The sequence below is a fragment of the Pipistrellus kuhlii genome, unplaced genomic scaffold, assembly GCF_014108245.1.
Source record: "Pipistrellus kuhlii isolate mPipKuh1 unplaced genomic scaffold, mPipKuh1.p scaffold_m20_p_6, whole genome shotgun sequence".
NCBI classification, from domain to species: domain Eukaryota; kingdom Metazoa; phylum Chordata; class Mammalia; order Chiroptera; family Vespertilionidae; genus Pipistrellus; species Pipistrellus kuhlii.
This window is the reverse complement of record NW_023425562.1, coordinates 15856678-15869478: the sequence shown is the minus strand read 5'-3', so window position 1 is coordinate 15869478 and position 12801 is coordinate 15856678. Positions and strand designations below refer to the sequence as shown.

General features: G+C 54.3%; 1 protein-coding gene across 5 annotated transcripts in view; it reads right to left on the bottom strand.

The window, feature by feature from the left end:
- The window catches only part of CTIF (cap binding complex dependent translation initiation factor), a 220229-nt gene that overhangs the window by 140348 nt on the left and 67080 nt on the right, over positions 1-12801 (bottom strand). For all 5 annotated transcript variants that reach the window (XM_036419735.2, XM_045574964.1, XM_036419734.2 and 2 more), the window contains 3 exons: positions 7331-7404; positions 6554-6658; positions 903-978 (listed from right to left, as the gene is read on the bottom strand). In XM_036419735.2, the coding sequence (XP_036275628.1) occupies positions 903-978; positions 6554-6658; positions 7331-7404 (255 nt within the window). The remainder of the gene's footprint in view (positions 1-902; positions 979-6553; positions 6659-7330; positions 7405-12801) is intronic.

Here is a 12801-nt window from a genome sequence, read left to right as displayed (position 1 = left end):
GTTCACAGCAGGGGTACCAAAAATGCAGGAGGGGCCGCTAAAACCCCATCCTAAGCCAAATTGCTTGGGTTTTAGCTTCTACCCTGCCGTATGGCTTCATGGCCTGGAACCATGACTGGTGTCGTACCCCCCTTCCCCCAACTCACCCTCACAACCGCCAGAAACCATGCCACCGAGCTCAGAGCCTCCAGCTTCCCATCGAGATCAGAGCTCCTGGGAGCAGCGCTGGCTAGCCTCAGCGCACCTGAAGCTGCCGATGGGCTGTGGGCGCTAAAATCTAGCTGCTGGCGATCCCCTCCCCCAGCTCACCTGACCTTCACCCTCTGCTGCCATTATGAGGAACATCAGCCCTTACTGACCAACTAGGTGCCGTTCCTGGGTGGAGAACTAGGCTGGGGAAATGGGGGAACCTGCTGTCCGCCCTGCTGCTGAGCCCCCGAGATGGGGGTCCCTGAGGGATAGCACTGTGTGACTCACCCCCTAGATGTACTGCTTGCTGTGGAAGTACAGCCAGGAGGGAACATCAGGACAGGGGGTGCTGTGGCTGGAGCAGGGGTTGGATGGGCACCCACGTGTCAGCATCTGGGCTCTGATGAGGCCCTCCCACTAGGACCACTCACGGTGACTCCCAGTCACTCATGTGTGACTGCCAGTGAGAGAGGAGCTAGAGCTCCCTGGAGATCAACAACAGGCATTAAGTCTGAGGGCCACTGGGCCCTCTGCACACATCACAGTGGGACCCTCTGGACGTGGAGGCAGCCGCCCTGCCCACACATGGTACATCCGGCGATGTTTTGTTGGAGGTAGGGGACCAGCAGAAGTAGAGTGCCCAGGCCCAGGCCCAGGATCGGGATTGGGACCTGGGAGAAGGAGAGTGTGTGAGACTCCGCCCCTGTGCCTACCTGCCAGGCTGGGAGGACCTTCTCGATGTCATTCAGGTTGATCCCATCCCCATCTTCCAGCTTCCCTTTTCCACACCTGGAGCAGAAAAGACAAAGATGTTGAAGGGATGGCACCTGACTGTGTCCCGCCCCACCTGGCAAACAAGAAGAGCTGGGCCTATCAGGTGACACCTGGTCCTGCCCTTCCTCCAGGCCTGCAGAGCCAGCCTGTCCTGCCAGGAGGAAATGCCCTGGAGCCCCTGGCGAGCTGACCCCCTGCCCTCTCCCAGCCCCCACTGGCTACACAGGCCTTCATGGAGGACCAAGGACTCATGCAGAGGGGATGCTGAGACCAGCCGGAGGGTGGGGCACAGAAGCGCCATAAACTCCTTGCTGATAACCCCCCACACCTGTCGCAGCTCTGCAAAAGCTGAGCACCTTGACCAGTACCCCACAGAGAAACGAACAGAGAGAGAACAGCTTCCTCAAGGTCACACAGTGGGGCTTCCTTCTCCCTTGGCCTGACCTTGGGCCAGCCCGCAGGCCCACTCAGACACCAACGCTTCATGTCCTCTGTGGCCAGGTGACCCTTCAGGCCAAAGACACACCCTGACTCAGTGCCAAAGGTCCACGTCTCCTGCCCATTGAAGGTGCAGGCTTTGGCACTAGACCCCGGGGGTTGGAACCCTAGCCGCGTCCCTTACTCACTGGGTGACTCTGTGCAAGTCGCTTAACCTCTGTATCCGTTTCCTTGTTGGGAGAATTGGGATAACTTACAATGTCTAACATGATAAGGGGAGCGGAGGACTCAATTAATGTATCGAAGTGCTTAAAACCTTGCCAGGCGCATGGGTACACTTACACTTAGTATGCCATATTTAATGGTGAACATATCCTCATGGTAAATACAGGAGGCGGTTAAATAAAATGATAATAAAATAAATAAAGGAAATGTATTGCTATTGGTCGTACTACCTCTACTTCTCCTACGATTACTGTTATTGTGGAAGAAGAGCAGCGCAGGGACCAGGGAAAATGCATCGCTTTTGGAGCCGGCACAGCCTCATGCAGGCCCCTCACTGGGGAAGGGTGCCTCCCAGCTTCCTCGTCTGCCCCAGTGAAGAGAGCAACAGCTCCTGCTTGGCCGGGCGGTGGAGAGTTTACAGAGTCCGAGGCTAAGCACTGAGGACGGTACCCACCTGCGCTGTGCGCAGTGCTAGCGACTACTACTACTGTTGTGCTATCATTAGTGACCCAGCGAGGGCTGCCCAGGAGCTGGTGCCAGCGTTTTCCAGTTGCAGTTAATGCAACGTTTAAACTTCAGAGTGATTTGTTTAGTGGGTCAGTATTTGCCAAGCATCTCTTATGCTTTGGGCCCGGAGTCATGAGCAATGGACCCAACGTGGCCCTGCCCGGATAGGGCGGTATGCCTGAGCACCAGTAGGGGGAAGCATGAGATCAGTGTCAAGAAACTCCTTTGGCCGGAGGGGGCCTGGAACCCTGAGGAAGAGAGACCAGGTGGCTGTAAAACAGAGCAGAGGCCGGGAGGAAGAGAGCACGGAAGTGACCCAGGCCGCGTTTCACTAGTGCCTTTGTGTGGGCTGCCCCCGAGGTAAACAGTGCACAGGCTGGGCCCTCGGCCGCAGCAGGGTTGGGTCAGGGGTAAGAGAACACGCTGCAGGAACCCAGAAGAGCAGGGTCTACAACAGTCTGAGCAGAGGGAGGGAGATGGTGGGGGAGCTGGCCAAGCAGAAAATCTGGGACAATGTCCCGGGCAGAGGGCAGCAGGAAGGGTAACAGGGAGGGCAACGGCCCGGAGCTAAATGCAGCCCAATGCCAGCAGGACATCAGTGTGCATGGGCTGGAGTAGGGGGAGAGGGTGCCAGAGGTGGGTAACAGATGATGTGGAGGGCCAGGCTGGAAGGATATGGGGGTGGGGGTGGGGCTGGCAGGTAAAGCTGGGGCAGAAAGGGTGAAGGAGGGAAAAGCGGATGAGTTCTTGCTCCTCGGCCCCCGACTCTGGCCTTGGGATGTGCCGGGCTGCCCATGAAGTGAGGAAAGGTCCGGAAACAGCCTGGCCAGTGTGGCTCAGTGGTTGAGTGTCGACCTATGAACCAGGAAGTTCAATTCCTGGTCAGGACACATGCAGTGGTTGTCTGCTCAGCCCCCAGTAGGGGCCATGCAGGCAGCAGCCAATCAATGATTCCCTCTCATTGTTTCTATCACTCTTCCTCTCTCTCTTCCTCTCTGAAATCAATAAAGGTCTAGAATCAGTCAACCGCCTTTTCACTAACACATCTGCCTGGTAGAGACAGGCCGGCCTGTGAAGCTACCAGCGGTTTGTCGTCGTTTCTGTTTCATCTGTGCCAGGGCAGGGGAAGGAGGGGCCGACTAGAATGGCTGACATGGCTCCTCTAAGTCACGCGTGTGTGCCCCTCTGGTCCAGCACATACAGGCCCCAGCCTAGCACAGCACAGGCCTGGCCTTCCCTTCTCCCGTCACAGCCCCAGGGTCAGCAGTGGGTGGTGTGTGTGTGTGTGTGTGCAGAGGGGAGGCAGAGGGGCTGTGTTCCCCTAGCCCTAGACCCACCCTGTCCGGAGCTCACAGCCCCTGGATGACTGCAGGCTGAGGGCAGAAGGTTGATGGAGACCAGCTGACTCACTGTTGCCAGCAGGGTTTCCAAGGCAACAGCTGCTTCAGATTTCTGTCCCTCCGTGGATACCTGGGAAGCCTTGGCAACGAAGTGGTGCCCTGCTGCCGAGATGCTGCAGGGGCCGGGCTCTAAGGGCACACAGTCCTGGTCCAGCCACAAGGCGGCCTCGGGATGCTGCACCTGACTCCCTGAGCAGGAAGAGACAGCATTTGGCCAGAACTATGGGAGCCCTGGCCGACTATCAGCAAATCCTAGAGGCTCCCGTGAGCAGGTGAGGGGCTGAGGCCGGTCCCTCTGGCTGCAGAGGGGACATGGTCCTCAGCACCGGGCACTTCTCCGCCGAGTCATCTGTGGCCACTGCCAACCGGTGTTACGTTATGTTCACTTGTGGGAACTGGTGCAGACCCTCGGAAACCCTGACCATGACACGAGCTCCCCATCCGACACCTTCTGTCCTCTGGGCCTGTCTCCCCTCTGGTTTCACCATCCATGCACCCCCAGGGACACGGGAGAGATGGGTGCTTCCCAGGGATATGCCGTGTCTCCCTCCAGAAGCTTTCTCCACGCTGCCCCCTTCGCAGTCACGTGACGATGTGCCTGGCAGCTAACTTCACAGTGTGCACCGAACCTTATTTCCCTGCAGTCTCAGTCATGAATAGGTGCATGTTTCCTTCTCATGCTGGGCAGGGGGCTGTGTTTTATGCAGGGAGGGAGGGAGGGAGGGAGGGAGGGGAAGGGAGGGAGAAAGAGAGAGAGAGAGAGAGAGAGGGGAAGATATCCTCACAGTACCCAGTACCATGCGGGCACATAGGGGGCTAGCAAATGGGCTTCAGAAATGCAACATGCTGTTCCCATGGCACACTCCACGCTCAACCTCACCCACAACAAGGCAGACGGGAGCACCCCCTCCGCTGGAAGCCCACTCCTGAACGTGGGAAGATCAGCTTTCCTACACTCAGCCGTGAGTGCAGCCCTGCTCAGCAGCAGCGCAGGAGGAAACAGGTACCTGCTGCTGAATGAGGGGCTGAGCGGGCAGTGAGCAGGCAGACAGCGCGAGGCAGGGCCAGGGGAGCCTTGGGCCGGGCCTCTGCTTTGCTCTACCGCCTTCTAATAGGGTGCTCCATGCTCCAGGCCATCTTCCCTCTCAACGCAAGAAAACAACCCCAAAAGTTCTGATGGAGCCCGCACGTGCTCACACCCCACACAAACAGGACAATGAAAAAAAAAAAAAAAAGGGAGGCATGGTGAGAGGCTCCATCCCCTGGGAGAGGCTGACATACCTCTCCCTAGAAATATGCGTGTGCATACAATTTTGCATCAAGTTTTGAGGGGGCAGGCCGATTCAGCGATACCCTGGATGGCATCAGAGGCCTTCAGTCACGACTTTGCCACTTGGGCGAGCCACTGGGGGAAGCCCAGCCTCTCTGAGCTTCGTTTCCCTCATCTCTGAAAGAAGGGTGAGGACCCCTCCCAGGTGGCACCTCACTACACTGTGGTGAGACCAGCGTGGCCAAGAGAAGGTGTGGGCGGGACAGGAAGTGGCAGCGGGAGGCCAGGTGAGAGGCAGGCTACTTATGCTCAGACCTAAAGCGATAGGGAGACAGGAGCGGGCAGGGGAGGCTAGGAAGGAAAAAGCCAGGAGTATAATTTTAAAAAGAAAATTACAAATGTTCATGACGAGGTGGAGAAATCAGAACCCTTACATGTTGCGGGGGGGAAGGTGAAATATCCAGCACTTGTGGAAAACACTGGCAGTTCCTCAGAAAGTTAGAACACAGAATGACCACCTGTGATGTTGTAATCTATAATAATGAAAGTGTAATATGGCCGAAGCCGGTTTGGCTCAGTGGATAGAGCGTTGGCCTGCGGACTGAAAGGTCCCGGGTTCGATTCTGGTCAAGGGCATGTACCATGGTTGTGGGCACATCCCCAGTAGGGGGTGTGCAAGAGGCGGCTGACCGATGTTTCTCTCTCATTGAAGTTTCTAACTCTCTATCCCTCTCCCTCTCTGTAAAAATCAATAAAATATATTAAAAAAAAAAGTGTAATATGCAAATTAGACTGGATATTCTTCTGGACAACCTTCTGGACAAAGCTGGGGCTGTGAGGGAAGCCTAGGTCCTGGGCACCAGAGAAAGCCAGTGCTGGCAGCTGGGGAAGGAAGATCTACTCTTGCACAAATTTTGTGCACCGGGCCTCTAGTTGATGATAAGAGCTATTTGCTCTTCCTCCCCAGTCCTGGCACAGAGCTCCCCAGATCCTGGGGGTTTCCTAAAGGATGGAGGGATTTTGTTGTGTTAATGAGGCGACTGTAGAAAGTCCCTAGGCAACCTGAGGATGGGGTTTCCAGGGAAACCAACCCAGAGAAGAAGTGTTAGAACTTCCAGTTCCATCCCCTGACCTCTGGGGAGGGGAGAGGGCATAAGATGGAATTAATTGCCAGTGGCCAATGGCCAATGATGTAATCAATCATGACTATGGGATGAAGCCATAAAAACCCAAGAGGACAGGGCTCTTTAAAGGGGGAAGGCAACAGTGATACACGAAGTAAATAGAGGGTGAGACATCCCAGTGTAAAAGCAACCACTACACCGGCGGTTCTCAAAGTGGGGTCCCGGGACCAGCAACAGCCCTGGGAATCTGTTAGGAACGCACATGCTCACACCCCACCTCAGACCTCCAGACTCGGGGGGTGGGTGCAGGGATCTGTTTAAACAAGCCCCCTCGGGTGGTTCTGCTCAAGTGTGAGACCCATGCACTAGGCTCCCGACATGCAGGGTCGGGAAGGGAGCGGGTAGTGTGGCTGGAGGGGCCGAGGCAGTGTGGCTGAGGGATGCAGGAGGCCAGGGAGCCTTCAGGTCTGAGGCCATGACTCATGTGTGTATCCCTCAAGCAGCAGGACCACCGTCCTGTCCAGGGAAAGGCCCCTCTCAGCTCTGGTGCAGCCACAGCTGTTTCTGCCCCCCCCCCCTTCCCTCTCTGTAGGAGCCCCTCCACACTCCGGCCGGCTGCCCCTTACCCTTCACGGTCGATGTGTGCCAGGGGCTGCTTGGGGGTGTGTCGTAGCCTCCGGTGGAACTGGGTGAAGTCCAGCTTTTCAGGCTGCAGGTCCCAGGTGGCACCACTAGAGGGTGAGGGAGGGCAAGAAATGAGAGGCAAGAGGGAGGCAACAAGCCCAGCCAAGGAGTGGAGCCAAATGGAGCCTGTGGTGTCAGCTCTGGGGACCTGCTCAGAGCCAGACAGAGGGGAGCGAGAGGGCCGTGCCACCCATGGCCTGAGGGTGGACAGCAGGGCAGGAGCCCATTAGCAGCACCTTTACGGGCACTGTCCCTTCTAAGGAACCCAGGCCAACACCTGTTCTTCCAACCTGGTCCATCAGGAACCTTCTAGAATCTGAACCACTGAAAACCCCTCCTTCCTCAGATTTCCCTGCTGCCAGCCCCACCAGCTCTGACCTCGGGGGGAGGTCCCCAGCCACAGCTCTCTGTCCCAACCCACCCTAGGCTGCGTGACACCCAGAGTCATCTCCTCCGCTCCCCCCAGTCCTCCCTCAGCTCCCTCTTTCCCCTCCTCTTTCTTTTCCCCTTGGATACTCTCTCCTCCTTCTCCCTCCTCGGTCTCCTTCTCTCCTCTCCCAACCTCCTTCCTCTTCAGCCTCATGCTGTGAGCTATCTCTCGCCCTCTGGGTTCTCCCGCTTCTTCATCAGTGAACTCTCAACCTTCCCCCAGCTCCCCAGCAGGACACGTAAGCTGGGGTCCCAGCCAGAGCCACACACCACAGGAGACTGGAGCGCACCTGAAGGAGTCGAAGGTGTTGGCAGCCCAGATGTCTGTGCCCAGCATGTCCAGAGAGTTATCCTTGCTGCCGTTCTAGAAGGGGACAGGGAGGAAAGGAAGGACCACGTTACTGCTTGGCTGGGAAACTGGGAACAACCCCAATCCCAGCGGGGGCTGCACAGGTCTCCCCCTGCCCCCTCGGCTGGTCATCTTGGGCAGCTGGGAGGACTCAGGTGGACACCTAGCCTCTGCCCAGGCATGGCCGTCGCCTTGATGGTGTATCTGGAGCTGTGTGTGCCATCAGATACAGAAATGGCTCGGGTCTCACCGCCCCAGCCCATGGCTCTCTCCTCCAACCCTCCACATGGGCCAGCGGCCCCCAGGCACACTGGAGGGTCCCTGTTGGAGTTGAGTTCCTACTCCCTGAGATCAAACAGCTCTGAGAAGTACTCACTGACTAAGGCTATGCCAACAACTGGATTTCTGTCACCCAGCTCATGTCTTCACACTCAGATAGTTCCTGCGCAGCCCAGACACAGGTGGAAAACACTCTACGCTAGGGGTGTCGAACTCAATCAGAGAAGGGGCCAAAATCTAAAATCCAGCCTAAATCGCGGGCCGAATGGTTTACTGAACAGTCATAAACTGTCATTGTGATGGAAACGCAGTGGAGTGCAGTGATGACAGCGCGGTGCGGGCCACATTGCAAGGCCCGGCGGGACGGATTTGGCCCGCGGGCCTTGTGTTTGACACATGTGCTCTACGCGCTCCAGCATCTGTGATGTGGCTTCTCTGCCCTCCCTGCCTCCACTCCTGTTGCCATACCGCCCTTGTCAGCCCTGCTGTCTGCTAGCCATCCTGTCACTCTCTAAAGGCGAAACTCCCACCTCTGCTCAGGCTAAACGTGTGCATGTCTTGTGACCCGGGCCTGGGTTCCCAGGTGTGAACACACCGGCAACGTGGGCAGACATTCACCAACAGCATGCAGCCTACGGCACAGAGGAAGTCACCGAATGCTTGGCCTTTCATGGATGTGGACTCTTCAAATGGGTGGCAGGAGAGTATGCAGTATTTCCCACTCTTTCAGCCAGAAATCGACCCCACCCTTCCTCTTTATTTCACAGAGCACTTTGCAGGAGTAGGGTTCCATGGAACCCTGCTTGGGAAACAAGTCATCTAATGCTCTCTCTGTTAGCTCTCTTCCCCAGTTAGTCTTCCATCTTGTCAAAGGGAGAAACCCTGGCTTGGGCCTAGCTGGTGTGGCTCAGTGGTTGAGTGTTGACCTGTGAACCAGGAGGTCACAGTTCGATTACCAGTTGGGGCACATGAGTGGGTTGTGGGCTTGATCCTCAGTGTGGGGCGTGTAAGAGGCAGCCGATAGGTGTTTGTCTCTCATTATTGATGTTTCTGTCTCTCTCTACCTCTGCTTTCTCTCTGAAATCAATAATATATATATATATATATATATATGCATATATATATGTGTATATACAATATATATATACATACACTGAAATTAATAACATATATAATATATATATTAAATAAACAAACCCTGGCTTTGCTTTTTTATTGTATCTGCCTGCCCACTCCCTCCCCCCACCCCAGCATTGCCTTGAGACCCAGCATCATCCATGAACTATTATTTATCAAGGACTCAGAGGCCAGGCACTGAGAGCTCTCCATGAAGCCCTCGTGGCTTCTTCAAGAACACTGTCCCGTCTGCAGTTCCCGGGTTGGCCCTGTGAGCTCAGCTGGTCTCTGAGCCCACCCTGCCCCGGCTCCGTGGTCCCTGGCCCTGCTTCCCAGGTTGCTGCAATGCCCAGGCTTGGAGAAGCCCATCAAACAAAGTACCCTTTTCACAGGATCACTGTTAGCACTTAAACGCGGCTGCACTCTTCACAACGGCCCCTGTTACTGGCAATTAGGGGCCCCATGCCAGGGTGTAGCATGCTGCCCTCAGCATGACCAGAGGGCTAATGAGCACTTTAAACCATGTGGAAGGAGAAATGGAAGGGCAGGGAGACGGAAACTGCCCCAGAGAGGCCCCCATAGGAGCACAGCTACCCCAGCTCAGAGGAAGACGGACCCCAGGGTTTGACAACAGCAGATGAGGCAGCATGCACGGAGGCCAGGCGCCCTGAGCCCTCTACCTCTGTGTCAGCCCTAGGAAGCCAGTGTTATCACCCCCATTTCATTGAGGAGGAAACAAACCCGAGAACTTGTCCATGTGCACCGAGCCAGTCCCAGACTGGCCCTGAGTTTATGCTCTTAATCACTGCAGTGTGCAATTATTCAGATAAATTCTGACCCCACTGTAGATTTCCATAAAGCAGTCACACATTCACCCCCCCCCAAATGTTTGGGTCCTCTCAGTCCATCTCTGTTGTGTTTGGGAAGGCAGTGCTGGTGGAGAGGGTAAATCTGCTATCGTGAAGTTAGAGGGACTATGGGGAGTGAGCTGTCTGAGTGAATGAAACAAGGTGGGAGTCAATCCCTGTATAGTAGAAATACATGCTAAGTGTGTGTCATGGAGGCAAAAGAACCCTTTTCTATGCTGCTTCATTTTTCTTTATTAACACAACTAAGAATGATTTTTGTGTGTGTGTGTGTGTGTGTGTGTTCACATGCTCGAGCGTTGACAATTCTAGTCTGCGAGGGTTTAGAAACTAGACAGAACCTGGCCCAAACAGATACTTCCTACAGGCTGGGTCTAAAGCTGCTCTCAGGCCCAAATGAAATGAGACTTTAGGGTTTGCTTCAGCAAAAAAGAAATAAGAAGCCAAGTGCAGAGGGAGGTGGGGAGAGGAAGGGCAGTGTTGTTCAAGGAGAAACAGTTGTGTTGTGTGCGTGTAAGCATGCCTGTGTTCATTCAGCACCAAGGACAGCACCCAATGCAAGTGGGCAAGCCTCTGATAGGCCCCCAACAATTGAACCTCCTTATATTAGGAGGGAAATGGGAGCATGGCAGTGCAGAGCCAGCAGACGACCATCTGGGAGGACGATCTGGATTTTTGAGAGTTCAGCGCTGAGTTCAGGAGCAGGGAAGGCCATTCCTTTCACTCTGGAACTTCTGTGCCTGTCTGTCCATTCTGTCCCTTCCCTCTCTATCCTCACGGTCTTAGAATCAAGACCCAAAAAGACCAGGGAGAGGTGGGAGATAATGACTACAGCCTATGACCAAGTATATCTCCCCTGAGTCAAGGTCACTTCCAGAATATTGACACTGACACAGTCAAGATACAGAACTGGGTCTTTGCCAGTGTGCTCAGTGTTTGAGAGTCGACCTATGAACCAGGAGGTCACACTTTGATTCCCAGACAAGACACATGCCTGGATTTCAGGCTCAATCTTCATTGGGGGGTTGTGCGGGAGGTGGCTGATCAATAATTCTCTCTCATCATGGATGTTTCTCTCTCTCCCCGTCCCTTCCTCTCTGAAATCAATAAAAATGTATTTTTTTAAAAGATGCAAAAACATTTTCACCAGCATAAGACTCCCCCTGGCTGCCCTTTTATACCCACACCCACTTATTCCTTGGCTCCCCTCCTTCCCCAGCCTTAGCAATGGCTAACGAGTTCCCATTTCCGTAATTTTGCCACTTCAACAATGTTACATAAATGGAATCGAAGAGGACGTAAGTTTGGAGACTGGCATCTCCCCTCCCTCCCCTCCCCGCAGCACCATTCCCTGAAGGTTGTGAGTGGCAGAAGTGGCTGCTCTCTATTGCTCAGTGCCACAGCTTGTCCCACAGTTACGTGTGGAAGGACATGTGGGCCGTTTCCAGTCTGGGCTATTATCGCTAAAGCTGCTATAAACATTTGAGTACAGGTTTCTGTGTGAACATGAGTTTTCATTCCTCAGGGATAAACAGCCAGGAATGCAGTGGCTGGATCATATGGTTCCTGGATGTTCAGTTTTTGAAGAATCTATCCAACTGTTTTCCAGAATGGCGGTACATCGCCACCGGCAGTGTGGAGTGACCCGTCCGCTCTGCACCCTCATCAGCGCTTGGTGTTAATTACAGATGATCTGATGGGTGTGTACGGATGTTCCCTCGTGGCTAAAGGTGTTGAACATCTTTTTGTGTGTGCTCATTTGCCCTCTGTATATTCTTTTCGGTGAAATAGTGCCTTTGTGTATTTTGTCCATTTTTAAATTGGATGGTTTTTAATGTGGATTTTTGAGAGTTCTTTAATATTCTAGATACTAGGCCGATTTCACACCTCAGTGTTGACATCTATGGATTGTCCCCTCTTCATTCAGTACCAACTCTTCCCAGTTCCTGGTATGATAGGTGACTTTTGATTGCACTCAGGACACTTTTGTGATATGTTATGAGATTCTGACTTTTATTGAAGTCTGTTTTTAACTGGCTTTTGGGATATGACCCTGACAAGGAAAAGGGGTCACAGCCACAATATAAGCAGTTCAAGAGTGGCACTGTCATTACAGCAGGTGGAGGTGAAGTTACCGGTCCCCATATGGTGCCCAATGATCCTGCCATGGAGGTGGCCTTCTTATCACTGGACAACAGAAGTCCTAGTTCTCACTAGCCCTCCTCTGACACATCTCAGCAGGGAGAGGAGGGTGTCTCACTATTGTCAGGTGGAGTGGAAGTCCAGCTCCCCTACCTGGTCTCCAATGATACCACAGGGAGCATAAGGGCCCTTTTACAAGCCAGCAGGGAGGCAAAGTGCATCTTCCTATTTGGTTTTCTCTGACACCAGCTCAGTGGGGGAGGTTGAGGCACCTGTCCCAGCTGGGAGAGGGGGAAGTCCAGGCACCCACTGGGTCTTTGCACTGGTGTGGAGTGGGAGGGGCCACAGTGTTTCCTGTGCTCTTCGGCTGGAGTAGAACAGCTACTGTCTAAAAGTTTTCTATCCCGCTTGGAACCTGCCATCTCCTGGGTCGGAGTCAATGCTGGCATCTAGCTTGGCACCTAGGGTTTACCTAGCTTGCAGGTTGGCATAGGATTCAGAGTGGATGGGTGTCAATGTTGGCACCTAGGGTTTACCTAGCTTGCAGGTTGGCATAGGATTCAGAGTGGATGGGGGAACAGCAGAGAAATCTGGAAAATACAGACCACCTGTTGCTCTGAGCAACTGTTTGGATCCAGTGGTTATTTCCTGGAGACAGAGAATGTGAACAATGAAATACATTGCAGAGAGGCTCAGGTCTGTGTAGCGCAATGCCTCATTTTGCAGAAGAGACACTGGACGGTGTGCCACACCTGGGTTGGCATCTGTTCTCCTGACCTTTGGGACACTCTCCTGATGCTTCACGCTGCTACCAGGCATCACGATGGAACAGGGAAGTGCCCTTCTCTCACGCTGCTCCTCGGAGTGTGGGGTCAGAGGCTGCCGCCAGGACTCCAGACACCATTTCTGACACGCCCCCGCCTTTCCCAGGGCTCGGCAGGGACCCGCCTGATAAGGAGGTGCTCATTAGGTTCCCAGCACTGTTTCATCACCTTGCTCAGCAGCCAGC